The 25,507-nt window shown below is 55.6% G+C and overlaps 9 protein-coding genes across 9 annotated transcripts; 4 read left to right on the top strand and 5 right to left on the bottom strand.

Annotated features, from left to right (window-relative positions):
• Positions 1 to 3,773: 3,773 nt before the first annotated feature.
• On the bottom strand, positions 3,774 to 6,269 carry LTHEOB_3766 (Endo-beta-glucanase; the record flags this gene model as incomplete). Its single annotated transcript, XM_035512725.1, has 6 exons — positions 3,774 to 4,606; positions 4,666 to 4,757; positions 4,824 to 4,901; positions 4,953 to 5,293; positions 5,344 to 5,434; positions 5,509 to 6,269. The coding sequence occupies 6 exons, from the start codon at positions 6,267 to 6,269 to the stop codon at positions 3,774 to 3,776; spliced, it is 2,196 nt and encodes a 731-aa protein (XP_035362854.1).
• A 512-nt stretch (positions 6,270 to 6,781) lies between these two features.
• Positions 6,782 to 8,488, bottom strand: LTHEOB_3765 (Endo-beta-glucanase; the record flags this gene model as incomplete). Its single annotated transcript, XM_035512724.1, has 6 exons — positions 6,782 to 6,855; positions 6,950 to 7,577; positions 7,670 to 7,723; positions 7,779 to 7,831; positions 7,886 to 8,012; positions 8,144 to 8,488. The coding sequence occupies 6 exons, from the start codon at positions 8,486 to 8,488 to the stop codon at positions 6,782 to 6,784; spliced, it is 1,281 nt and encodes a 426-aa protein (XP_035362853.1).
• A 2,948-nt stretch (positions 8,489 to 11,436) lies between these two features.
• LTHEOB_3764 (Acyl- dehydrogenase protein) lies at positions 11,437 to 12,785 on the top strand (the record flags this gene model as incomplete). The annotated part of the gene is made up of 2 exons (XM_035512723.1): positions 11,437 to 12,652; positions 12,703 to 12,785. 2 exons carry the CDS (start codon positions 11,437 to 11,439, stop codon positions 12,783 to 12,785), a joined length of 1,299 nt encoding a protein of 432 aa, XP_035362852.1.
• Positions 12,786 to 12,864: 79 nt separating this feature from the next.
• Positions 12,865 to 13,356, bottom strand: LTHEOB_3763 (Dimeric alpha-beta barrel; the record flags this gene model as incomplete). The annotated part of the gene is made up of 2 exons (XM_035512722.1): positions 12,865 to 13,131; positions 13,177 to 13,356. The coding sequence occupies 2 exons, from the start codon at positions 13,354 to 13,356 to the stop codon at positions 12,865 to 12,867; spliced, it is 447 nt and encodes a 148-aa protein (XP_035362851.1).
• Positions 13,357 to 14,003: 647 nt separating this feature from the next.
• LTHEOB_3762 (A-pheromone processing metallopeptidase ste23) lies at positions 14,004 to 17,472 on the top strand (the record flags this gene model as incomplete). The annotated part of the gene is made up of 3 exons (XM_035512721.1): positions 14,004 to 14,258; positions 14,341 to 16,840; positions 16,901 to 17,472. The coding sequence occupies 3 exons, from the start codon at positions 14,004 to 14,006 to the stop codon at positions 17,470 to 17,472; spliced, it is 3,327 nt and encodes a 1,108-aa protein (XP_035362850.1).
• Positions 17,473 to 18,129: 657 nt separating this feature from the next.
• Positions 18,130 to 19,297, top strand: LTHEOB_3761 (Ribokinase; the record flags this gene model as incomplete). Its single annotated transcript, XM_035512720.1, has 3 exons — positions 18,130 to 18,660; positions 18,768 to 18,971; positions 19,022 to 19,297. 3 exons carry the CDS (start codon positions 18,130 to 18,132, stop codon positions 19,295 to 19,297), a joined length of 1,011 nt encoding a protein of 336 aa, XP_035362849.1.
• Positions 19,298 to 20,210: 913 nt separating this feature from the next.
• On the top strand, positions 20,211 to 22,079 carry LTHEOB_3760 (Flavin-containing monooxygenase; the record flags this gene model as incomplete). Its single annotated transcript, XM_035512719.1, has 1 exon — positions 20,211 to 22,079. The coding sequence occupies one exon, from the start codon at positions 20,211 to 20,213 to the stop codon at positions 22,077 to 22,079; it is 1,869 nt and encodes a 622-aa protein (XP_035362848.1).
• A 149-nt stretch (positions 22,080 to 22,228) lies between these two features.
• On the bottom strand, positions 22,229 to 23,470 carry LTHEOB_3759 (Ribonuclease h; the record flags this gene model as incomplete). Its single annotated transcript, XM_035512717.1, has 1 exon — positions 22,229 to 23,470. The coding sequence occupies one exon, from the start codon at positions 23,468 to 23,470 to the stop codon at positions 22,229 to 22,231; it is 1,242 nt and encodes a 413-aa protein (XP_035362847.1).
• Positions 23,471 to 24,515: 1,045 nt separating this feature from the next.
• Positions 24,516 to 25,226, bottom strand: LTHEOB_3758 (Ribonuclease h1; the record flags this gene model as incomplete). The annotated part of the gene is made up of 1 exon (XM_035512716.1): positions 24,516 to 25,226. One exon carries the CDS (start codon positions 25,224 to 25,226, stop codon positions 24,516 to 24,518), a length of 711 nt encoding a protein of 236 aa, XP_035362846.1.
• Between the last annotated feature and the right edge of the window lie 281 nt (positions 25,227 to 25,507).

The following is a 25,507-nucleotide window of genomic DNA, read 5'->3' as shown; positions in this document are numbered from 1 at the left end:
AGGCCATTGTACCCCACCTGTATCTCCGGGGCCTTGCTGTCAGGAAGAGCCAAGGATGATGTAGCTCTTCCGTCTTCCGCGGAGCCGTACAATCGTTTGACGGGTAGGTTGTACCTTCACATCTGACGACATTTGGCCATGAGTAACTTATGAGCTAAGCTTCGCTCTCGGTCTGGCCACTGCCGTAGATGCCTTGGACCGGCATCTGACTTATCCACAGGAAACACTACCCGAAGCCGCTGAGATGGCTTCACGCCATCTACATGGGTGCTACGGGCGCACAGCCTTTCGGCGGGGCACATTGCGTGTCAAGTCACGGATCTGCTGTCATGGACCGGAAAGGGTTTGCTGACGAGCATCCCTCCATCTCAATGTTGACCATCTGTGTCTTTTCCAATTCGGCCGAAATGGCTCTACAAGACGAAATGGCTCGAAGACGGACGTGTTGCTTCCTTTTAGTGATAGATGTTGAGGTACTTGCGCATTTGCCCTAACGCTCGCCAATTTTGAGCCGCACAGGAAGCGCAAATACGCCTATAGGCCGGACCCCGCAGGCTATCTACGCCACAACAAGCCGCCTGTAACGCCGGGCAGGCGCGTGGCAAGGCCGACGGGCAGCCCTGTGCCATGCCCTGCAGCAGATCCCGGTGCTGGCCGGCCCACGAGGCTGCGACAGCGCGCGCGCTTCTTCCTCGTTCCCGCCTGCCGTTTCTGGGGCCGTTTTGGCCCCCGAGGAGGCAGACCTCACCTCCACCATGACTATTATAGCATCTCGCTATGCGTTTGATCACAGCAATCGCATCCGCTACGCGTTCGTCTTGAGGCAATTATAGGCCTCCAAGAAAATTCTGTGCCGCAATCACCGCGCGCCACCAATCTCGACTCCTATAATCGCCCCGGTGTTCTTGCCTCCGGCATGCTCTGTCCGTCTTCAGTCTCATAGCGGAGGTTCAATCGGCCAGGCTGCAACCTCGGGCTCCCCAGACCGCCCTTTTCAGTAGTAACCGGCGAGGAACCATGGGTGTCTCGTCACGCTTTCGCTACCCGCTCCTTTGGTGCAACTTGTCGATCACTTCACTCTCGGCATGCTGCTCTCGAAGCTTTTCACACTTTGCGGTTACACGGCAGGCGGCATGCCACCAAGGCAACAATTCACAGTCTAAGCATTGACCTGGGGCATGCGTTAGTGCCGTCACTCGCATCACAGGCGTGTCCTATCCGCAGTCAATGCGGTTCCTTCCCGTCCCTACTCGCTGGTTCGGTACTGACAGCAGCCAACCGCGACACCAGACACGGCCGAGCCTGTCCGTCATGGCCGAAGGCACGAAAAGCTTGTTACATCCGCATCCCACAGTCATCCAGGTTCATGTGCTCTCTCTTGGCGCTTATAGTGTGCTCGCGCATCCTTTAGTCCGCAGCAGAGCCTCCGAAATCTTTGCTACTGCTTATTCATTCGCAGCGACGAGTCAGCATACGAGCCAAGCCGAATGATAGAGTCATGAGGTTGTTAGGCCTACTGCGTGTCGTTTAGACTTTAAGTGTGGCTTGAATTGACCGACTCTCATTCGTCGCCACCAAGGTCGCAAGCCTCGACAGTTTATATGCCGACTCTGCAAGGCCTATACGGGATTACTGTACAAACTGCAGACCTGGCCAGAGCTTTGTGGCATTTTCAGGCGGGCAACATCTAGTTCGAGTAATCTCGTGAATCGCGATCCATTGGTTGGCTAGCTTGGACAGCCCTCGTGTAAGAATCTCGATCAGACTTTAAGTAAGTACACCGCCAGCACAACTTGTACGGGCGCCTCTCTAGAGAAGAACAATCCTTTGATGCACGCCATGGCACTTCCCGCTTCCGCATTTTGTCAGAAGTGAATCACGATGATACTATTTGGCCGATTCTGAGCGAGGTACCCAGGCAACCAAAACGCTAAATACAAGAAGCAAATTACACGCCTATCTCCCCGTCGTCATTGGACTTTGCATTCGTTGACCTTTGCACAACCTGGCCATCGGCGGCGAGGCGGTGTGCGGAGAGGCCTCATTGCACCTTGCATATTGCTTCACTATTGCAGATGTCTCTCATTCGCCCGATCGACTTAACTTGGCCGTCCCCAGCAGTATTCGGATTCCATAATCCAGCAAGCGGCATTGCAATATCGCACCATCGTGCCCTCGCAGTTTCTTCACCCCACGCCACATCAGCCACCGACCTCACTCGTCGCGAAACATCACAACCTTGAGCCGCATGTCTCACACTCAACGCCGCGCAGTACAACGTCTGCTTCTTTTCTTAGAAGCAGGCTCGCCTACACCAAATCGACCGGCACTTGCATAGCGGAGTGGCTTCCTACTGGCAGAAGCGGCAGTAAAGTGACCGCAATGTCTGTACGACCGTCGTACTTGGTCCGTACCAGAGCCACCCTTATGCCCAGAGCTGAGCCTTACATCCCACTCGCACCTCGGATTTTCGGATCTCCGAGCTATCTTCCGCGATGCGAGCGAGCGAGCATTGCTGCCTTGCGACCTGACGGCAGCGGTGTGGGGGCCTCACTTTCTCTCGACGTTTGACGACTACACACGGAACTATTAGGGCTGAAGGGGGGAGGCCGCCAGCTGAGAACGAGACTTTGTGCAAAGGAGCGGAGGGTGAGAATGAGCGCTTTGAGGTGGGTGCCTATCTGGCGCCTAGTGGGAGGCAGCACTCTCTCCTCCGGGGACCGGTTTGATGGTGGTGAGTGGACAAACACACCCATAGAGGACGCGTCTCCCCGTTGAGATAGGCGGCTGTCATTGCCCCTTCTAGTCTGGCGTGCATGAAAGCGGGCGGGCGAGGCATCTGGCTCACACACAGTTCAGTTTGAAACGACTACGTGGTCATGGCCGCCTTCGCGCCACCAGCCTCCATGATCGTCGCTGAGCCGCAATCACGCCCATCCTGCTCCGCCACTTCGCTCTCGCTTTTGGGGTCTCAGTGCCGCATCATACAGTACCCGCTCTTAATCCTCGAACCTCCGTGCGCCCGTATACGCGTGGTCTACAGTGGCGATATACGACACCGCAGCTCGGGCGAGCATGTCAGGAAGGAGCTACTGCCATGTCGTTGATCAGCGCCTTCGAAAGCCTACGAGTGCGGGTGTCAGTTGCTCTCCAGCCGCTCGCAGGTTTGTTCGAAGCTAGGTGACGACGGGAGCACCTTAGAAAGTGGGGTTGTCGCGGGGAAGGTCCAAATGGCGGGTACGCGAACGCACTTTCCCATACAAAGACAGATGACGTATTTGGTGGTACCTTTCACGGTGCTTGCCAATGCGCCATCCCACTTCCGAAGACCATGCGTTCGAATCTTGGTTGTTGGGTTGGGCAATTGCTAACATACTCACAGTTCTCGAGCCTTTCCTGCCAGCCCTGCGTTGCCAAGCAACGTTCGCAGTCGCAGACGCAGTCTGGGCTGAGATGCTAGACCTGGGGTCTAGAAGGGCACCGCTCGCACGTAAGTGCTGAGAGGTGAATGAAGTTCCTATAGCTAGTTGTCAGGCTATGCACAGCACCAGCTAGCTGGGCTTCCAGCATGTGTTCAAAGCTCACGGTCGAAGGGTGCATCCGAACGGCAAAAAGCTCTACTAATCTCACTACTCTCTTCTCCCACTCGACAACGGCGGATTTCGAAACTGGCACTTTAAGGTACGTGAAATTTCATTAGCATGGTCTTCGGAAGTTTTTTTTTTTTCTCTTTTCTAATAGTATTTCTTTCTTTTTATAGTTTAACCTACTACCTACTGTAACCTCTGCGGTAGTTCCGTCATCCCCATCAACGCCGTCTCTCTCGCTGCCGTCGAGGCCTTCTGCCCATTCTCACGCTGTCCTTGCTCAACATCACCACCGACCTCATCGCCATCCAGCTTACCCGCCACATAGTCCTTCCGCCACCCCTCCCACCACTCCCTCTCATTCAACAACACGCCATCGTAGTAATAACTCCGCCCGTCGCCGCTCACCACCAGCACATCCGTCATGCTCGCCAACACCCTCGCCACGCCCGCCATCTCGTCGCCCTCCGCGTCCTCTCCTTCCTCACCCGCCCCCGCGCACTCGATGACATGCAACCCAGCCTTCCGGCTTAGCCGCCACACCAACCACACGCACAAGCCGCGCGCGACGGCGACGACAAACAGAAACGCGACGACGGTGTAGAAGACGACGACGAGGTTGCCGCCCCACTGCGCGCCGAACAGGAACGTCAGCGCGATGAAGACCAGTCCCGCGAACAGGCCTGACACGACGTGGTGCGCCGGGCTGCGCTGCGCGCTCGCCTCGTCGCTCGCGTGTAGTAGTACTGTGAGCGGTCGTAGGCGCGGTAGTGCGGGTGTCGAGCGCCGCGTGCGGAAGAAGAGGCTGCGTGTTGAGTAGAGGGGGCCGTGTTGCGGCCGGAGGTAGCTGCTGTTGTTGTTGTTGCCCGTCGCGGCGAGCTGCTTGAGCGAGGAGCGCGTCAGGCGCGTGCGCGTGGTGAGGGGCGGGAGGGAGGTTTCGGTCATATTGTCGGTGGCGCTGTGGGGGAGGGTGAGGTTGGCGGTGAGGGTTGATTGGGCGAGCGGGGAGAGGGGGTAGACTGTCGGTGGTCAGTTGTGTGGGGGTAAGAAGAGGGGGCGGTTGGGGGGTTGCATGTACATTTGAAGATTTGGTGGCCACGCTGGCCGAATCTGTAGAGCTTGCCGAAGGTGCTGAGGACCGTGCCGCAGATGAGCCAGATGGAGTAGTAGCTGTACGTTTGGGTGTCGGTTAGCAGAGGACGGTGGGGATATGCAAAGGGGAAGATTGTGGCGTACCGTGTGTCGCATGAGTTGAGCCCCATCGGGATGCCTGCACTACTGAAGAGGAGAGTGCCGAAAAACGTGATGAAATAGCTACATCTTGTCAGTATCAGATCCCAAAATCAAAGGGCGGTGGATTTTTACCTGATTAAAACCGTTGACGAGTCCATTAGCGGCGCGAAAGGCTCCCTTTCCGGCCAGCCTTCTATCACACGGGACTTGATCTTCCAAAACATGTTCTCGCACGATTCTCCCTCTCTGGTGTAGTCGTTCAAACGCGTTGGTTCGATGTACTCATCTCTGGGGTCCTCAGCCCAGGCCAGGCCCGGAGCCGCGTACCATGCCTGAAGGGTCTTCATCCTTATCTTGTAGCGCGCTCGGTGAGACTCGAAATTCATGCGGCGTCCCAGCCGGGCCATGCTTTCTTTGCCGAAGCTGCTGAAAGATCGCGTATCAAACCGATGCCGTGACCCAATAACTGATATCTGTAAAAAGGTAAGCAAGTTTAAAGCAGGAGTGATGAAGTAACACTTACAGACTTTACGGGCAGGCCCAACGTAGATACCGCGGACGCCCCGGAAACAAAGACACCGGCAGCGGCAGCTTCAGCAAACTTTGGAACATATCTGGAAAGTGTAGGCATTAACATACAAATTCAGGAAAGCAAACATCAACGCGGACGTAGTTCCTCGTGACTTACAAGTTTCCCAGCGTTAGAAGCGATGGAAGAAGCGTCAGCAATGTGCCTGCCGCACTGGCGCCCGCCTTATCCCACTCGCTTGCGGTGTCCAAATACTCGTTCACAGCGGCACGGCAAGCTTTGGGCGCGTCGAAGCCCACACCCATGTAAGAGGCTGCAACGAAATGGCGCAGAATAGCAGCTCGGTCCTTGGCGCTTTGCAGACTTTCGGCAAGCATTCTCCTCAGTTCCGAGGTGACCTTGTTCAGATCTCGTGGGACATCAGAGGTTCCGTTTAAGCCGAGGGTGTCGTTGACGGCGGAGATGAAATCAGAGCCATAAGTTGGCGACGACTCGTTGCATGGGAAAGCTTGCTGAGCGTAGCCGTTCAGGTCTGTCTGGATCTCGTGGAGGTAGTCGGGGGATCCGATGCTGCTCTCTTCCTGGACGGTCCAGTCCTCGTACCATGAATCCCAGTAGTTGAAGGCCCATGCCAGGATTCTCCAACCGTTGAGCTGATCTTCCAAGACCTTGTTGAGTGTTGTGTTGTAAAGAGTACCCGAAACGGGGAAAAAAGTTTGTCTCCCGTCCGTCTCCAGCTCGGGATCCTTCACAGTGCTTTCTTTAGACCCATCTAATGCGGCGGCCCGCGCATTCCTTTGCAAGGTTTCATCGCTCTTTTCGAAAGAGGGTTCGCAGCTTGTAGCCCCTGTTGCGGCCTGAACAAAGATCACAGACAACACCACGAGGACAAACAACGATATGACATTTCGTTGCGACATGATGGCGCAGAGAGTGAAGCACGATGTTCGGATGAGCTGGCCAGATGCGTTAGGTAGTTTAGGTGGTGGGACGGATCAACGATGCCCCAGACGGCGAGCCCGAAGAAGGCTGTGCATGGTCTTTTGGCAGGATTCACTGATTGCGTAAAGGGCGGCGTTGATCGGCACGTATCGGCGTATCTGCAAGCGATTTCGTGGGACAAAGCTTCTTGGAGGAAACAGATTGCGCCCAATCATGACTGTGTGTCCAGGCTGGGCAGTTGGCGTCGTGGGGGCTGAAGCAACACCAAGATTGGTACGTATCACACATTATTCTCCTGCAAGCCTACTGGCGCAAGCGGCTGTCGAGGATATTCACACAATAGCTACATAAATCCTCTGCTATCTACACTAAAATGCTACCCAACGGTCTAAAATTCTATTTACAGTATCAGAAGCATGCACGCGGCTATGTATATCTTGCTATGTTCCTTTCTTGCATACTCAAACGGCCATTCAACATTCTCATGTCTTCAATTTCCATTGCACGGATGCGCCGCCAACTGTGCGTTCAAGTTCCTGCTGACAATGCCGCTATCCACCAAGCCTACGAAGTGGTCAGCCGACACATTAGTGTAAGACGTCAAAAGAGAGTTTGAAAAGCAACCGGAACGAAAACGGGGAAGAAAATCAACACATACCCTTGTAGCTCCACTGCAGCCAGTTCTCCAACCGATCCGCGCCGGTTCCCTCCTGCACCTTCCAGCTCCACCACACCCAGCCCCTGGTGCGCTCGTACTGCCACTGCTGCGCCGAGAAGTACTGGCTCCAGAAATCCCTGTTCTGCGTCTCAGGCGTGAACCCAGCCCCCTTCTGCGCCAAGCTCATCGCCCACTCGCCGACAAACTTACTCGCGCCGCCCTGCAAGCCCGTCCGCCGGTCGTCCCCGCACGCGTGCGCCACCACCGCCTGCGGACTCGCCAAGCCGGCCACCGGCTCCGTCTCGTAGTTGTGGTCGTCGAAGAGCAAGCCGATTTTTTGCGTCGCCGTCAGGTGCGCTGCCGGGTCCGTGTTGCCCGACAGGTCGTGCCAGAGGTCATCCATGATGGTGATGCTGAGGGCGGATTGCGAGTCCCGGTTGATGGAGAGGGCGGACTCGGCGTTGCGCACCGCGTCGATGGCTGAGCCGTAGTAGTGCTCCGTCGTCCAGCGCATGTCCGGGTCGTTGGGGTTGTTGAATTTGGGCTCGTTGAGCAGTCCGATGGCGCCGACGGTGCGGAATGAGGTCGGTTGGGTGTGGATGGCTGTGGTTAGCCAGGAGAGGAAATTCTGGGAAGATCACGAAGAGGTTGGGTTAGGAGCAATTCGTGGAGAGAGAGAGAAGTTTTTCTCGGCTTTTTGAGAGAAAGTGAGTGACTTACGTAGGCGCGGCCGGATTGATAGTCGGATTGGTAGAAGTAAGGTTTTTCCGAGTACTGCAGAAAAGAGTGAGCTTATACTTTGATTTGCCTTAAAATAGACATGTCTTACATTACCAGTGAAAGGCTGGTAGGCGTTCTGCGTTCCGGGAGCGCCATGCATCTCTGAGTGCAGTTAGCAAATCATACTTTCTCTAGTCTCGTAAAAGGGCCACTGACCAATGATAACATACATCCCATTGTTCGCTGCGTGCTGGCACAAGCTCTGCAGGTACGCGAACCCGCCCTTGGGAAAATACTCCCCACTCTTCACCAGATCCTCCTTCATCCACCAACCCACCGGTATCTGAGCACCGAAATCAGACCATTAGCAAAGCAAGTCAATTGAGACCAGACACCCATTCACCCAATATCCGGCATCTGAAAGCATACAGCACATAAAGACGCCCATCCACACGACTCAGGAGAAACACTTACCCTAACCGTATTCAATCCCGCCTTAACCATGTCATCCAGATCCGTATTTGTGATCCAGCTCGCCCAATGTCTCTTCCAGACCTCGCTGGCCTTATTCACGTCACCGCCGTACGCTTGTTTGATGCACTGGAACTCGGCTTTCGCCTGCCCACACCCCATCGCCGCCCATTCGTCGCGTGCCATCCAGGGCTCGATGATGAACTGCGAGCCCAGGTTGACGCCGCGAATCTTAGACGTGGCGGCGAAGGTGCTGAGAGTTGTGCCTGGTGGTGGAGAGGTGGGGAGCCAGGCGTGGGCGGCGAGGGGGAAGATGACTGAGAAGAAAAAGGGAATGGAGAGGAACATGGTGGCTAGGAAAGGGCGGAAGACGGCAAGTAAGGCCAGGGGCGAGTGAGGGGAGCAATGAGACTTGGTATAGCCTATGTACAAAGAAGAGGACGGTGAGGGAATGACTACATCTCTCTCTGCCTCCTGCCACTAAGCTTAAGTATGGTTGCGACGTCTTACAAGCACGCCGTGATAGACACGATGTATCCTGGGGCGCCAGGTGCTACTGGTGCATCAGGCGGGCTGCCATGCTGCCATTTCATCGATGTCCCAGCCCCAGGCGTACATTCAGAGTTACATCGGCGTATTTTCTTTTCTAGAATCTCGTGAACTGCAGGTTCGAAGCTTGTCTACGGTTGGCGCCGGAATCTAGGTCGCGCGGACAAATCAGATGTAGTGCTTGAATATTGGATGACGCCAGTGGCCGTAGCGGGCAAAGGGTCTCCCGAGTCAGGCGGCGGGATGACCTGAACAAGCAAGAAGCTGGTGAGGCAGGATCTCGTCCAAGGCAGACGTGGCTGAAAGATGGCTTTCGTCAGCCAATAGTGATATGCACGAGATCTGGTGCATTTCGGGGGCTTGAAGAATCCTTAGCATGGGTGACACACTAGGGCGATTGGTACCTTGAGATGATAGGAAAGCATCTCAGTGTGGGATGAGGCGTCAGGGCGCGACGCCACGGTGCCTCGATGTACGGGTCTATAATGTCTTAGACCATTCGACCAATGGGGAACGCGGTTGATGTGGTCTTTGACTCTGCACGAGAGGTCTCTCTACGCTGCAGGAGATTTTGAGACTTTGACATCAAATCCTACGCTAAGATGGGGAGTTTCCTAAAGGAGTTAAAGTCCCGCGGGATGTGATGGTTGACTGTTGCGCACGAGGTCAGTGGATATTTCGGCTAATGTAATCCATTCACCAAGCTCGGCCTTGACTTCTTGCGCTGATGGATGGAAGTATAGGAAGCAGATTGCCTACAGTAATCGGCAATGCCGCGAAATTGGAGTTAATGTTCAATACTCTGCCATGACTACTCGCATGCTACGAGATGATGGAACATGCCAAATGAACTGACTCTCGTCTACCGCAGGTGTTTGTCGGCAAGCAAAGTATACCGAGTTGCAGATAGGCTTGGGAGAGACAGTACCGCGTGAGAATGATGTTCGAGATAGGAAGACCGTAACGTTGTTCCGGAGAATATCTGCATTAGCAATAGCGCTCCTGAGATCATACGTGGCATGCGGAAATGCGAATAGTGTTGAGGGGCAGCGTAAGCTGTCGACAAAAAGGTGCGCATGTGCCGGACAGGCTGCGACGACGCAAATAAAGAGCTCCGCTAAGCTTGAGTAGGCCAGGTGAGCCGCATGAAGAGCAATCGTCATTTTCCCTTTATATTTCGTCAGGAGACTTCGGCACTCCAGGTATGCGGAGACATGTGCTCTTGTTGTTGCTTATGATTAATATGCCTTGAAACAAGGCATTGCTTTTTCTATGCTGTCTTTCAAATAGAGGCCATGATACCCTTTCGCACATGACAGTTTTGATCTTTTCATGACCCCATTACAGGCCTACGCCTGAGTATCAAGGCGGCCCGTCGGTATTCTTTCCAGATTGTTGATCGAATAAAGATGTACATCGCACCCCAAGCGGAAGAGGATCCGACGATAGTTAAGCTGCAGGCAGCAGTGGCTCTGTTTTTCTTGAAGAGTGCCCCACTTTAATGGGAAAAGTCAGCCTCCCAAAGCTATCATTGTAGCTCTTGGTTAGAAACGGACATAGACTCGTACCCAAGGGGATGACTATCCGGTGATGAAGGCCTTGGAACGCCTAGAGGGATGCTTGGCGCGGAGGAGTCAGGCTCGGTCAGCAAGAAGCTAGGTCCACATACAGCAGCTAAGAACATGGGGGTGTAAGCAGTAGTGGCGGCCTCAAGAAGACAGCACATAGTCAAGCGCAGAAAGCAGCCGGTCTTCCTGACTACCGCTTTGCCTTTCATGTGAGTCAAGAAGGTAAGAACCCAGACGATGCGACCACGCTTCAAAAAGTACGCAGGCGGCCTCTGTGGCCTATCTTGGCTACAGACAATAGAGGTGTTGTTGGCCAATGATGGCCTGGCTTACCTCAGATAGTAAACGAGGCGGCGGCCGAGATTCATGTGCAGCATCTGCTGACGCGAAGAGGGCTTGATCGCCATGCGTTGTTCCACGAACTCGCACCCCGCTTTTTGTCTCAGCCAGCGGGCGGCACCCTGCCTGACAACAGCCCTATCGAAGCTAGTTTCCCGCCAACACTCTGCAGGCGGACCATTTTGGCTAATAGCGGCCTCCCGCAGGGGACGTCAAAGTGGGAGGTACATACAAGTGAAAGAGCCGCTCCATGTGATAAAATAAGACGACTGATTTTGCTGCCTTCCGGCTAGCACTGGAAACTGAAAGGTTGACGAAGGTGCAAGCAAAGGCGATAGGCTCAAGACTTTGCTCCACGGATTCTGCAGCCTCTTTGGGACCAAGGTGTGTGTAACGGAGTAGGAGTTCACGAAGGACCGGGCCGAGTAGCGGCACCAGAACCTGTGCCGTGGTTCCCTTTACCACCCCTGCAGCAATTCTGCAAGTCGTGAATCCCAAGTGTAATATTCTGAAGTGTTACATCCTTGGTGCGGCTTCGATCAGGCTTCAACGACTACGACAAATGTGATCAAGCACAAATTCTGCGGGGTAGTAGGCGATCGAGTCTCCAATAGAAAGTACTGTTAGGAGCCACTTCTAGGTCAGCATGTATTTTGCTTGCAGTGATAGACCAATAGGTTGACCCACCTAAGGCACCGAAGCCGCGGCAGCAAGTGCGGGGCAGCCTTGTTACATCCGAGGACTGTCCCGAACACACACTCAAGTAACCATCCAGAACGAGCATGAAAATGCACTGAAGACTCTTCTCCCAATTCGCTCGCATACCCTACCGCTATCGCCATGGCCAGCAATGTTACTGCAAGTAATTCAGAACTAGCGCCATGGAGCGAGCCAGCCTGGCACCACGCGCTAAAATCTCCTTACTACAATGACTCCCACCGCCGCCTGCGCGATTACATGCGGGCGTACTACGATGAAAAGATCATGCCCTTTGCGCTCGAATGGGAAGAATCCGGCGGAGCACCCCGTCATGCAGCCCATGATTATGTCGCGACAGGGCTCCCTTTCGCCGACGTGCCGGCCGAGTATCGGCCATCTCACATTCCCGGCCCAGCCGGGATTCCGGCCAGGGACCTGGATACTTTCCACCTGCTCGTAATGACTGATGAGTCGGCACGCGTCGAAGGCGGCGTGGGCATATCACTGGCCGGCGCCTCCGTCATTGCAATCCCACCGGTAATCAAATGGGGCACTGAGGAACAGAAGAGGAAATGGTTACCGGGTCTGTTCGACTGCTTCACGTCGTTCTGCCTGGGTGTTACGGAGCCATCAGGTGGCTCTGATGTTAGCAACATCCAGACGACTGCGAAGAAGACGCCAGATGGGAAGTACTATGTCGTAAATGGGTACAAAAAGTGGATTTCCGGCACGCCATGGGCAACCCACATGACGACAGCTGTGAGGACGGGCGGCCCTGGCATGGGTGGCATCTCTGTGTTGGTGATCCCAACCGACTCGCCTGGTTTCTCTCATCGCAGAATTGAGAATAGCGGGCAAAAGGCTGGTGGTGCATCATGGATTGAACTGGATGATGTGAAGGTCCCTGTTGAAAATCTCGTTGGGGGCGAGAACGACGGGTTCAAAATCATCATGACCAATTTCAACAAAGAGCGGTACCTGATGGCGGTGGGGTGCAACCGGAAAGCCAGAACATGCTTGTCGCACTCGCTGGCGTACGCACACAAGCGCTCAACGTTTGGCAAGCCGCTCATCGGCCATCAAATCATCCGCCACAAGATCTCGAACATTGCCCAGGAGGTGGAGAGCCACTGGGCATGGTTGGAGCAGCTGGCATACCATGTTCAACACTCGGAGAAGAAGTTTGACGATGCAGAGATTGCGGGCAGAATAGCCCTGGCCAAAGTTCAGGGCGGGCGACTCTTGGAAATGGCGAACAGGGAAGCGCAGCAAATCTTCGGCGGAGCTGGTTACCAGAAGGGCGGGGTTGGTGCAACGGTGGAACAGATTAGTCGGGACCTGAGGATGATGGTTGTTGGTAAGTTTTCTTCGCAAGCCATGGCGGTTCGGACTAACGACGGCCAATAGGAGGCGGCAGCGAGGAGATTCTCTCGGATCTGGCGGTTCGGCAAGAAACTGCCGTGGCCAGGAAAAAGGGATGGAAGCTATGAGCTAGCGGGAGAATGTTGTGGCAAAGTTTCGTGAATCGTATTGGAAATAGTCTAAGATGAGGCACGGAATGGCATGGTGCTACGCGGCACTCGCGTCCGGTTTTTCGACCTTCTTACCGTCGTCGATGACCATGTACTCGTCGCCGACCATCATTTTCATCTGGCTCTCGTCCATGAAGTTGTCGTGGTCGGACGACAGGGCGTGGCCCTCCCTGTCGTACATGAACTTGGCGAAGCTCAAGTAGTCCGGGAAGACAAAGGTGCAGATGGCGTCGTAGTCGAGCAGCTGCGCCTTCCCCTTCATGATGTCCTGGGTGACGGTGCGGTCATGCTTAAGATGGAAGGTCTGGGAGGATGAGTGGAGAAGCCATGCACCGGCGCGGCGACGTACCAAGGAGTAAGTGATGATCTTGTGCTTGAGCAGCACCTCGGCGGCCATTGCGGCGTGGTGCCTGGTGTAATGCTCGACAAAGGCCTGGTCGGAGATGCCGTCCTTCTTCTTGACCAGGATGGTGGCCTTCGTGACCTTGCGGAAGCCGGTCGTATTCGGATAGCCAGCCTCGAGCACCATGGCGGGCGGTTGCCTTGGGGCAGGCAGAAGGCTGCTGACGCGGAGAAGTGAGAGCGGCGGGGCGTTGGTGCTTGTGCGGCCGGGGGATCGCCCCGGGGATCGCCGGGTAGGTTGCATAGGGCGCGCGCCTTCGCTCCATGTTATCTGAGCCTCCAAACCACTCAAGCGTCGGCACCTTGATGGCCAGCATTCCTGCCCAGCGCTGAGCCAATTCCCGCTGGCGAACCCTGATCCAGATTCCGGCGCCGCATACTTTGTCTCGCAACCCAACCGGCGCCCACAATCCGCGCTGCCGGCTCGATCCCGCCCGCGCTCAAAGAGCACACGCCCACCAGCTCTTGCTATTGTTCCAGGCAGGCACGGGCTCGCGGCGTTTGCGTATGTCATTCACGCTGTGCCGCTCCCAACTGCACCGCCTGGAGCATGCGTATCACCTAGCACGCGGACTGAGCACCGTCCAACCCGCCAGCATAGCCCCTCGCCGCTGTTCTGCCATCCCGCGCCGCTGTTCCTCCGCCCTTCAAACACCACCATCGCCGCTAAGGCCGGACGTGCTCCAGACAATCCACCGCGGCGACCATACCCCCTTCCCTCCGCCCACCCGCCGACCCGCCTCCCTCACACCCCGCCGCCCGTATACCACCACAATGGCCGAGCCCGTCAACAGTCGCGAGGCCCTCCCTGAGCGCTTGGCCGAGAACATGGAGCGCCCAGCCCTCGACGACCGCACCTACCGCGTCATCCGCCTGCCGAATAAACTGGAGGCGCTGCTCATCCATGACCCCGATACCGACAAAGTCAGCGCTGCCATGGACGTGAATGTGGGCAGCTTCAGCGACGCCGACGACATGCCCGGCATGGCGCACGCCGTGGAACATCTTCTATTCATGGGCACCAAGAAGGTCAGTTTCGCCGTTTGTTCGTGCATCTTTCCTGAGACAACAGCTAGTAATGAGACAATGCTAACCCGCTTGGCGCGTGCAGTACCCCAAGGAGAACGCGTACAACCAGTACCTGACCGCCCACTCTGGCCACTCGAACGCCTTCACGGCCTCGACATCAACAAACTACTACTTTGAAGTCGCCGCACAGTCCAAGACCCCGCCCGCAAGCGAGAATTCGTCAGCAGCGAGCAGCCGAGTAGACCTGTCCACAAGGAACGGCTCGCCATTATACGGCGCGTTGGATAGATTCGCCCAGTTCTTCGTCGAGCCGCTGTTCCTCGAAGAGACGCTAGACAGAGAACTCAAGGCCGTGGATTCGGAGAACAAGAAGAACCTGCAGAGCGACACTTGGAGGCTGCACCAACTAAACAAGACGCTCTCAAACCCCAAGCACCCCTTCTGCCATTTCTCCACCGGCAGCTACAAGACTCTTCACGACGACCCTCTGGCGCGCGGCGTCAAGATCCGCGATGAGTTCATTAACTTTTACGAGAAAAACTATTCGGCGAATCGTATGAAGCTTGTAGTCCTGGGCCGTGAGGGCCTGGATGAGCTGGAGTCTTGGGTTTCGGAGCTGTTTTCAGAAGTCAAGAACAAGGATCTTCCGCGCAACAGATGGGACGGCGTCCAGCCATTCACTGACAACGAGCTCCTCACCCAAGTTTTTGCTAAGCCTGTGTTTGACATGCGCAGCCTCGACCTCTATTTCCCCTACCGCGATGAGGAGCACCTCTACGAGTCACAGCCTGGCCGTTACCTTAGCCACCTGATTGGTCATGAGGGGCCTGGCAGTATTTTGGCTTACATCAAGGCGAAGGGCTGGGCAAACGGACTTGGGGCTGGTCCAGTTCCTCTGTGCCCTGGCTCGGCTTTCTTCAGCATCTCTGTCCGTTTGACTGAGGATGGACTCAAGAATTACAGGGAGGTCGTCAAAACTATATTCCAGTACATTGCCATGCTCAATGAGCACGAGCCTAAGGAATGGATTTTCGACGAGATGAAGCGCATGACCGAAGTTGATTTCCGCTTTAGGCAGAAGAGCCCGGCTAGCAGCACTGCCAGTTCTCTCAGCGGCATCATGCAGAAGCCCTACAAGCGCGATCACCTCCTGAGCGGCCCTGCTCTGATTCGTAAATTCAACCCGGACGCTATCAAGGCAGGCCTTGCCTGTCTGCGCCCTGACAACTTCCGCCTGACCATCGTCAGCCAAGAAGTCCCTGGTGAATGGGACCAGAGAGAAAAGTGGTACGGCACGGAATACAAGTCCGAGAAGATTCCGCAGGACTTCCTCGCAGAAATCAACGAAGCTGCGAAGAGTGCCTCAAGCGCACGTCCAACGGAGCTCCACTTGCCGCACAAGAACGAGTTTATTCCGACAAGGCTTGAGGTTGAGAGAAAGGAAGTCGATGAGCCGTTGATTGCACCGAAGCTGATCCGTAATGACGGCAAGGTTCGCCTTTGGTACAAGAAGGACGATCGCTTCTGGGTGCCCAAGGCGAACGTCCACGTTACGCTTCGGACTCCTTTGGTCAGGTCAACCCCTCAAGCCGCTGTTATGGCGCATCTCTACAAGGATCTGGTTGAGGATGCTCTGGTCGAGTATTCGTACGATGCCGAGCTTGCTGGTATCGCGTATCGCGTATCCCAAAGCTCCCTCGGTGTGGATATCTCTGTCAGCGGGTACAACGACAAGATGCACATCCTGCTGCAGAAGGTACTTACGACCATGCGAGACCTAGAAGTTCGCGACGAGCGGTTCAACATTGTAAAGGAGAAACTTCTCAGAGGGTTCCGTAATGCCGAATATCAGCAACCTTACTACCAGGTCGGCACCTACACTCGATGGCTGATGGCCGAGAAGGGCTACATCAATGAGGACTATCTTGCAGAGCTTCCCCATGTCACGGCTGAGGACATCCGCCATTTCTACCCTCAGCTTCTCAAGCAGACCCACATCGAGGTTTTTGCGCATGGTAACCTGTACAAGGAGGATGCGCTCAAAATGACGGATATGGTGGAGAGCACGCTCAAGGCGCGCCCACTTGCGCCTTCTCAGTGGCCCATCCGCCGCAATGTCATTGTGCCCGAAGGCTCTAACTTTATCTACGAACGTACTCTGAAGGACCCTGCCAACGTCAACCACTGCATCGAGTACGCTTGTTCCGTCGGCAACAATCAAGACCGCGATTTGCGTGCCAAGTTGCTTGTCTGGGCTCAGCTCACCGACGAACCCGCCTTCAACCAATTGCGCACCAAGGAACAGTTGGGCTACGTTGTTTTCAGCGGTACGACACAGAGCGACACCTGGATGGGTTACCGCATTCTCATTCAGAGCGAGAGGTCGCCGGACTATCTCGAGGGCCGTATTGACAACTTCCTGTTGTATGCCGGAAATATGCTCCGGGAGATGTCAGACGACGAGTTCGAGTCGCATAAGGAGAGCGTAAAGAACCGTCGGAAGGAGAAGTTGAAGAATCTCATCCAGGAGACCAACAGGCTCTGGACGCATGTGTGCAGCGAGTGCTTCGACTTCGAGCTTGGTAAGCTAGATCTGGTTGTTGTTATTTTATTTGCTTGCCTTGACTGACACGAAAATACAGTTGAGCAGGATGTCGCTCATGTTACGCCGCTCACCAAGGCCGACCTTATTTCCTTCTTCGATCAATACATCTCTCCGCACTCCCCGGCCCGCGCCAAGGTCTCGGTCCATCTGCTCGCCCAGGCCTCGCCCGCCGCCATCGCTAGCGCCGCCCAGGATACCACCAGTCCCGAACAAAAGGTGTCGTCGCTCATCACGCTCGTCGTCCAGTTCCTCAACTCGGAAGGCGTGAGTCCGGACGCAACCAGCCTCGCCCACCGCCTCAAGGACGTCGACATCTCGGGCGGTGACGCGCAGGGCATCGCCAAGGCCATCTCGACGCACTTGGTCGAGGACCTCAAGCTGGAGCAGAAGAAGGCTGACGAGGTAGTGAAGAAGGGCCAGGAGATGATCTCGAGCACGGTATTGCCGAGCTTGGGCGTGAGCGTCACGTCAAACGGTGAGGAGAAGAAGGGCAGGGAGCCGGTCAAGATTACGGACGTGCGTGACTTCAAGGCGAGCTTGCAGGTGTCGCGCGGACCGAGGGCGGTGAAGGAGTTGAGCGAGTTTGAGGACCTGGAATCGAAGCTCTAAATGCTGTTAGAGTGGAGAGAAGGCGCATATCGGCTGGAGAGGAATCGGCGTAGCCTTAACACTCATCATTTTGGATGAGAAATGGGAGAGGAAAAACTGCGTTTTCGTCGATACTTGGTGGTTTACTGTTGGACTCTGCTCGCAGTCGGTTTCTTCCGTACAGGTTTTGCTTCAGTTATGTTGAGAGCAAGGCGTGAGTGGCGATGGCGAAAGTGTCAAGATCAGAGGTGTCCTTCAATGGCGGAGTCAGAGAGAAGATAGGGTAGAGAAGAATACATTGCGTATTTCGACGCTCGGAACAAATTCGCAGAGAAATCACTTGGTATTACTTGAACAAGGAGCGGCGTAAAGGCCTGCTCCACAGAATGAGCAACAATGGCGGGGGAGTGAAAATGGAGGAAGTCCGGGGGTGGATCGGTCCTTCTCTGGTGTTGACGCTAAACCGGAAAGGAGCGTGGGGCTACGCTGAAGTCATGGGCATCGTCTTCTTTTTCATCTCATCCCCATCTACTATTTCCCCGTGTTTCCATCTTGGCGTCACTGTTTTCAAGCTAAATTGCAATCTTTCCTCAGTTTTGTCGACGGCTTCCACAGGTTCTCTGAAAGAGCAAGGGTTTTTCTTTTCTTTTCTCATTCCTGGTTTCCATCGGACCCGTCATGGCAGAGCAGAAGCAAGCCGTCATCGCCGTCGTCGGCTCCCTCAACGTCGACCTCGTCACCCGCGTCCCGCGCGTGCCCGCCGCCGGCGAGACGCTCATCGGCCACGGCTTCGACACGGGCCACGGCGGCAAGGGCGCCAACCAAGCCGTCGCGTGCGCGCGGCTCTCGCGCACCGCCGCCCAAGCAGCTTCCTCCTCTTCTTCCTCTTCCCCCAATGACGTCGAAGTGCGCATGGTCGGCGCCGTCGGCGACGACGCCTTCGGCGGCGCGTTCCTCGAGGCGCTGCGGCGGGACGGGCTGGACGTGGAGCGCGTGCGGGTCGTAGAGGGCGAGAAGACGGGCGTGGCTGTTATTGTTGTCGAGGAGGCGACGGGCGAGAACCGCATCATGGTCAGCCCCGGCGCCAACTACCGCGTCGAGCCGCGCCCGCTGCTCGAGGCCGACACGACGCTCGCCGTGTTCCAGCTCGAGATCCCGATGGAGACGGTGCTGTTGAACATTCGCGATGCGAAGGAGAGGGGTATTGATGTGAGTGCTGAGTTTCTTTGCTTTTCTTAGTTCGGAGTGTTTTGGTCGGTTGAGTTACGGGCGTCGTTGGAGTCGCTATTGCTAACTGGATGCGTGGCGGCAAACAGGTCTTGATCAATCCTGCGCCAGCTGTGCCGCTGCCGGATGAACTGTATCAAGGTTTGGGCCATCTCATCGTGAATGAGTCTGAAGCAGCGCTGCTGTCAGGCAAGCCGGTGGAAGAGATTACGCCGAATTCGGATTTGACGGCGGTTGCAGCCGACTTCATCCAGAGAGGCGTCAAGAACGTTATCATCACGCTCGGTGGTGCTGTAAGTTTTATGTCCTATATATGTGCCTCATTTTGCTCATTCTGGGTTAGGGCGTATTTTATCAGACAGCGGCTCGGCAAGCAGAGAAGCTTGCGGGTAAGCTAGTCCCAGCTAAGAAGGTCAAGGTGGTTGATACAACCGCGGCGGGGGATACCTTTGTCGGGGCATATGCCGTGGCTATTGCCAGGAGCAAGTTTCAGTCTGCGACTGGGGCTTTCGATATCGACTCTGCTATCGCCTTTGCCAACAGAGCTGCCGCACTAACGGTCCAGCGGAAGGGAGCACAGTCAGCAATCCCCTGGGTCGATGAAGTGCCAGAGGCTTGAAGGATTGCATGCTCCCACCTCTTTCTTGACCTTTCAGGCATTGCGCCACTAGGAATATGACTCACAGCCACAATGCAAAACCAGTTGCCAATACAGTCCCCTCTCGCAGCCGATGGCTAGCGTGGATTTGTTTTTGTTTTTTTTTGCTCATGTCATGGGTAGCTGAAACTACCGTCCGGATGTGTATGTAGAATTTTTAATTCCACATTTTTGTCCGGACGATAGCTTCAACTACCCACATATGTTATTTTTTCTAAGAACGTGCTGAGGCATAGTTACGTCTGGGGCCTTGCTATTCTTCACGCTAGCCATCGGTTGCGAGAGGGGACTGTACTGTCTACCTCGGGACAAGCTCGGCCTAGCCTATCAATGTGCTCCTTGATTATCTCGGCATAGTATTCTCTTTCAGGCGATCCTGTTTCTGATCTGGAAGAGCCGCCCGTGCAATACCCTGGTCTTAATTTTGGTGCACTAATTCCCGACTAATCCTCCAGATGATTGCACATTCTGTTTCCTAAGATACTTGATCTCGAAAAGTGCTCACTGTCAGCTGCAGCTTGTAGCAGATATCTTTTTGATTTTCTTTTGGAAATGCAGGAATGACGGCTAATTGGACGTGGATTGCACTGGATAAGCAAGACATTAAGGTTGTTTCAGTTGGAACGTTGATCCGGCCTATCGAACTAGGTGCCCCTCCCTCAGTAAGACAACCCCGCACTTCACCAACCAAATGCTCACATCAGCCTTCGTATACGCTAAGCCGTGGAACATGTTCGGCGATTCGCAATCAGCCTATTCTAAACTCCGAACCGTTATGACGTGAATCCATAGCACCTCGAACGATATATCTTACTGCTCTCTAAACCGATGGATCCATCCAGCAGCACAAGACAACAAGACAACTCAATTCGCCATGGCTACCGACACGATGCCCTTTCAAACTCCCCAAGTACCGTTGAAGGATATCGGGGGCCCGTTGCCTTCGACCCCTATTCCCGAGGATGCGGACCACTCCACTATTGCTAGCCGGGCCGTTGAACAGCTAAGCAACCTCCAACCATCAGCCATGTTGCACGACGCCATGTGGAGAGACCAGGTCGCTCTGACTGGAACAATGCGCACGTTCCATAGCTCACGTACCATCTCGCTAGCGTGGAACGAGCTCACTGCTGCCAATAGACCTCAAGGCTTTTCCATTCTTCCCAAGACTTCTCAAGTGATGCGCGTGGGGCCGACGCTGCACTGGGTCGAGGCTCTGTTTGCCTTTTCGCTATTGCCTGAGGGCAAGAGGCGAAAAGACTGTACCGGCATTATCAGGGTCGTGCCAGTCGGTGACGAATGGAAGATCTGGGTCATCTGCACGCTTCTGGAAGACATACCAGACTATGGGACCAGCGAAAAGATGACTCCATTGACACCGGAGGAGAGCCTCAAAGAAAGAGAAGCCAACAGCATTTCTTCCGGGAAGGATCATTTCGATGCTGTTATCATTGGAGGAGGCCAGTGCGGATTATCGACGGCCAGCCGTCTCAAGGCTCTGGGAGTTTCTCATGTCGTTCTGGACCGCAACGAGGAGATCGGAGGCAATTGGCTTACCAGATACAAGTCATTCACGCTGCATACATCCAAGGCAGCGAGCGACCTGCCATACGGCGGCATCTTCAAGCCAGAAGACCCGTACTTCCTCCCCAGCAAGAACATCGCCGACGGGTACAGGCGCTTCGTTGAGCGCTGGGGCCTCAACTTCTGGACCTCCTGCGTCGCGAAGAAAGCCTCCTGGGATGCCGAAAAGGAAGAATGGACCATAGAGTTCGACTACACCCCTCCGGTAGCCTCCGGTGCCGTCAACGGTAATGGGACTGGCGTTACCCGCCGCACCATATACGTAAAACACCTCATCTTTGCCATGGGCGGTGGAGGGCAGGTTCCCAAATACGCCGACATCTCCAACCAAGACGCATTCAAGGGCGAAGTCCTACACTCGGTCAACTACACGACGGCCGACAGCTGGCGTGGCAAGCGCGGCGTCGTCATCGGCACGGCCAACTCAGCGCACGACGTGGCGACGGACATGGTCAACGCGGGGCTGGCGTCGGTGACGCTGATACAGCGGTCGCGCACGCCCGTCTTTCCCGAATCCTACTACCACGTGCTCTTCGACCCCTTCTACCACGAAGGCACCGACGTGCCGCTCATGGACCGCATCATGGAGAGCCCGCCGCTGGCCGTCACGCACAAGTTCGTCAATGTCGTCCTCAACGAGATGGCGTCCAAGATCCCCGACTACTTCGACAAGCTGGAGGCGGCGGGCTTCGCCGTCGACCGCGAGATCGACTTGGTCCATTGCTTGTACGAGCGCATGGGTGGCCACTTCTACGATATGGGCGTCGCCGACAAGATCGTGAATGGCGCCATCAAGGTCAAGCAGGGTACCGCCGAGAGCTTCACCGAAAAGGGGCTGCGGTTCCCGGACGGCAGCGAGTTGGAGGCCGACGTGATCGTGTACGCGACGGGATTCGTGGGGAACGTGCGGTACGCTGCGACGGAGATCGTCGGCAAGGAGATCGGCGCGCGATTGGATGACTTCTGGGGCGTGGACAAGGAGGGAGAATTGAGAGGCATATCCAAGCCCATGGTCGGACAGAAGAATGTCTGGTACATGGGCGGTGATACGCGGTACGCGCGATACAGCTCGAGGTATCTGGCTTTGCAAATCAAAGCAGATATAGAAGGGGAGACGTTGGATGTCTACCGGAAGACGCCGGGGGAGCTGCCGAACTGAGAGACGAAGGCTGTCTGATCCGGTGAGAGAAGAAAAGAACGTGTCTATTATCGTTAACATGCCCAACCCATCCGTCCGTACCCTTTCCGTTGACCCCTATCCATGCTTAGTTCATTCTCGTTTCATCCTATTCTCCAGCGGACACCCGATCAATCCAAACCTTTTCCAATCAACTTGATAGCGCCCTCATTGTCCTCCTTCCCCACCAGCAGAAACATGACCTCAACGCCAACCCATTCCAACCACGTGATCCTCCTATCCAAATACCACAGCAAATCCACATTCGCCACAACCTTCCCCCTGCTGTTCATCCACCCATTCGCTTTCCACTTGGCCAATCCCTCAACTGCCGCGCGCACCAAGTACTTCGAATGCGTCTTGAGCACGAGCTGCGACAGCGCGCCGTCCTCGTCATCCTCCATCTCCCTTTCCTCCTCGTCGTCCCTATCCTCTTCGTCTTCTCCATACCGCAGTCCCATACCATTTCCATGCTTCTGCTGCTTCTTCTTCTCCACGCCCGCAACGTACCAATCCCTCGTCCCCGGCATCCCCATGGCCGCCCCACCACCACCACCGCGCTTCCGCTGCTGCCGCCGCCTCCGCCTCGCCTCCTCCTCTAACGCGCGCACCACGTCCGCCACGCGCTCCAGCGCCCGTATCCCCGCCAGCAGCTCCACCCGCTGCCTTGTCACCTCGCCAAAGCTACTACCACCGTTGACATGGCCTCCGCCTCCGCCCCCTTTACCATTACCATCCCCCCCATCACCATTCCCACCAGGTTCTCCACCACCACCAAGGTCACCCCCAGGATACTCCTCATCCAACCGCACCACCTTATTCAACGGCGACCCCTCGGCGAACCACACGGCCGCCGCCGCCATGGGTGCGCCGGTCTTAGCAGAGCGGAAGTACGACCCGTGCACCGAGACGAGGATGGCGTCGGTGTGCAGCGCCGGCGCCGCGCACGCCGGGTCCGGGCAGCGCTCGTGCGGGCAGGGCAGGTGCGTGAAGGCGTGGCCGGCGTGCAGGGTCTCGAGGTCCGTAAGGGTGCAGATTGAGGAGGATGAGGCTGCTCCTGCCCCTGATGAAGGGGGCGGGGCCTGCGACGAAGGGGGCGAGGACGAGGTCGAGGAGAAAGAAGGGGGAGACTCCGAGAGGATGCCGCCGCCACCGATGTGGTCGTCGTCGGTGAGGAGGAAGGACTTGGGTTGCGGGGGCGTGGTGGAAGGGGTGGGGGTCAGGGTGGTGGAGGAAGCGGCGCTGGAGCAGACCGAGATGGAGGGCGAGGCCGTCGAGAGCGTCGGGTAGGACTTCAGAGCGAGCGTGGGATAGGGGTCGTAGAGGCGGGTCGAGGACCAGTCGGTGCAGGTTTTGTGGGCGTGGTGGACCATTCTTGCTGTTTGGTGCTTCTGTATTTCGGGTGTGGAGGCAATGGGTGACTTGGTGGAGATGTTAGCATTATGGTTCAAAGCCCGTCGAGGGAAGAAAGTACCTTGAAAATAGTTCGTCTGTACTATTAAAGAAGGAACGGTGGCAAATTTCCCAGGAAAAGCTCTTGTCCAGTGGATAGCGAGTGTTCAGAAGGTCGTTGATCTGGACTCAAGAGCGTCGAAACACTTGTCAAACACGGTAACGATCGAGAAGAACGATTGACGGGGTAGCGGAGAATCAGGTGAAGAAGCGGCCGGTACGGCTACATCTCGCATTTTTAACTCATCCGGTCCACTGTGCGGTCAAAAACCGCTCCCTATCCTCAGACCGCAAGACTGCAGCCGGGCGGGTCGGACCTCTCGGACCGTGGAGAAAGGACGCATTGTGAGCAGGCGGCATTGTGCGTTGAGCGCACGAGGCAAGATGGACACGTGTGAAGACATTGGTGGATCCCGCACAGACATCCGCGAGCCGGCGTTGTGGGGAAGGTCTCGCTGCCATGGAGGAGCACGCAAAAATGTGCGGGCCTCTCGTGAGGTCTCGATCCTCAATTCCACAAAGCGCAGAAGATCCGGAGATCAACCTACGAAATTAGTTCTTCGCAGTGGGACCATCTTTCACCAAACACTTCTTGTCAATGACTTGCTATGATCCCTAGTACATTTGGCCGCTGGCAAGGATACCTGGAGCTGAAACAAGAGCTGAAGCTCGTGCCGAAATCCAGCAATGTTCTGAGTCGTGCTGAGCCTCCGTACAGTAACATCTGTGGATACTGAACATCCCACAATTATTTCCCGCAATTTTCGCGCAACGCCGCCCCGAAATACTCCGGCTGCTGTGGCAAATCGAGGGCAGCACTTTTGCTGCCACTTCCATTGTATGCATGCTTGTTTGACCATGCCGTGGAAACTGTTTCTTTTTTCGCAACGACATATTCGAAGGTATGCAGGAAAATAAAGCTGCGTTGGTCGTTCTTGATGTGGTATGAGCCGAAGCGAAGTGTATTTAGCGGCACTCCCAACGGATGCCATTGAAGGCGCTGTTGGCGAATTCGCTGACTTCAGCGTTCAGCTCTCGACGAACCTGGAGGAACTTGACTGTAATGTCATCTTCCTTGAGTTCTTCGACAAGATCATCCAAGCGCTGAAAGAGATCCGCGTTGGCGAGAGGCAGACCCCTCATGTTGAGCCATCCGTTGCCTTGCCAAATGTTGATCCGCTCAGTGATTCCCTTCACCAAGTACTCGGAATCAGTCTTGATGACCACTAGCTCTAGGTCATCCAGGGCTTCTAGGTCGGCCATCTCGGGACCATAGAAGAGGTCTTCGACGGTTTCCAGCGCCTTGATTCCAGCGTAAAGTTCAGCACGCTGCTTGGTATGCTTCACCTCCCCTCCGAGGTATATGGCCGTTTGATTATAAGGCGATCCACTCCTGAAGAAGACACCAATGGCGGCATGGGCAGCAAGCGTTCCGCTGCCACGGCAAGCACCGTCTACCGAGACCATGAGAGAATTTTCCAGGCTGTGAGGCCGGCCGCATTGACATCCGGGGTCATGGGGAACCTTCAAGTATGGCTGGTCTTGCGGTTGTGAGTCAAGTGACTCTGTGAATGCATCGACTGTCTGGAGACCGCTGCTCAGCGTGAAGAGGCGTTGTGAGCTCTGGTCATCTTTGAATTTGAGGGTGCAAGTGTTGGCACGACGATCGACTGCCATGGTGCGAGATGTGACGAACGTCAGGGTCCAGCAACAGCAACGGTGAGGTCACACTGGTCGTAGATTGTTGGTGGTGAGTTGTGAAGAGTAGAAGAAGCCGATCTCCGGACGAACTTGAAGATGTGTCGCTGCCGCTTCTATGATCACCTCGGGAAAGTGCGAACGAATGGCATGAGGAGGAAAGGGCAGCCAGCTGCGCGCGGCCTAGGGACCAATTACCCTCCGAGAGAAGGAACGACGGAATTGGCGGCAGCTGTCACGCTCGACATTCCGCTGCCTTC

This window comes from Lasiodiplodia theobromae, assembly GCF_012971845.1.
Source record: "Lasiodiplodia theobromae strain AM2As chromosome Unknown scaffold_9, whole genome shotgun sequence".
NCBI lineage: Eukaryota > Fungi > Ascomycota > Dothideomycetes > Botryosphaeriales > Botryosphaeriaceae > Lasiodiplodia > Lasiodiplodia theobromae.
The sequence above is the reverse complement of the archived record's forward strand: the minus strand, read 5'-3'. Positions and strand labels throughout refer to the sequence as shown.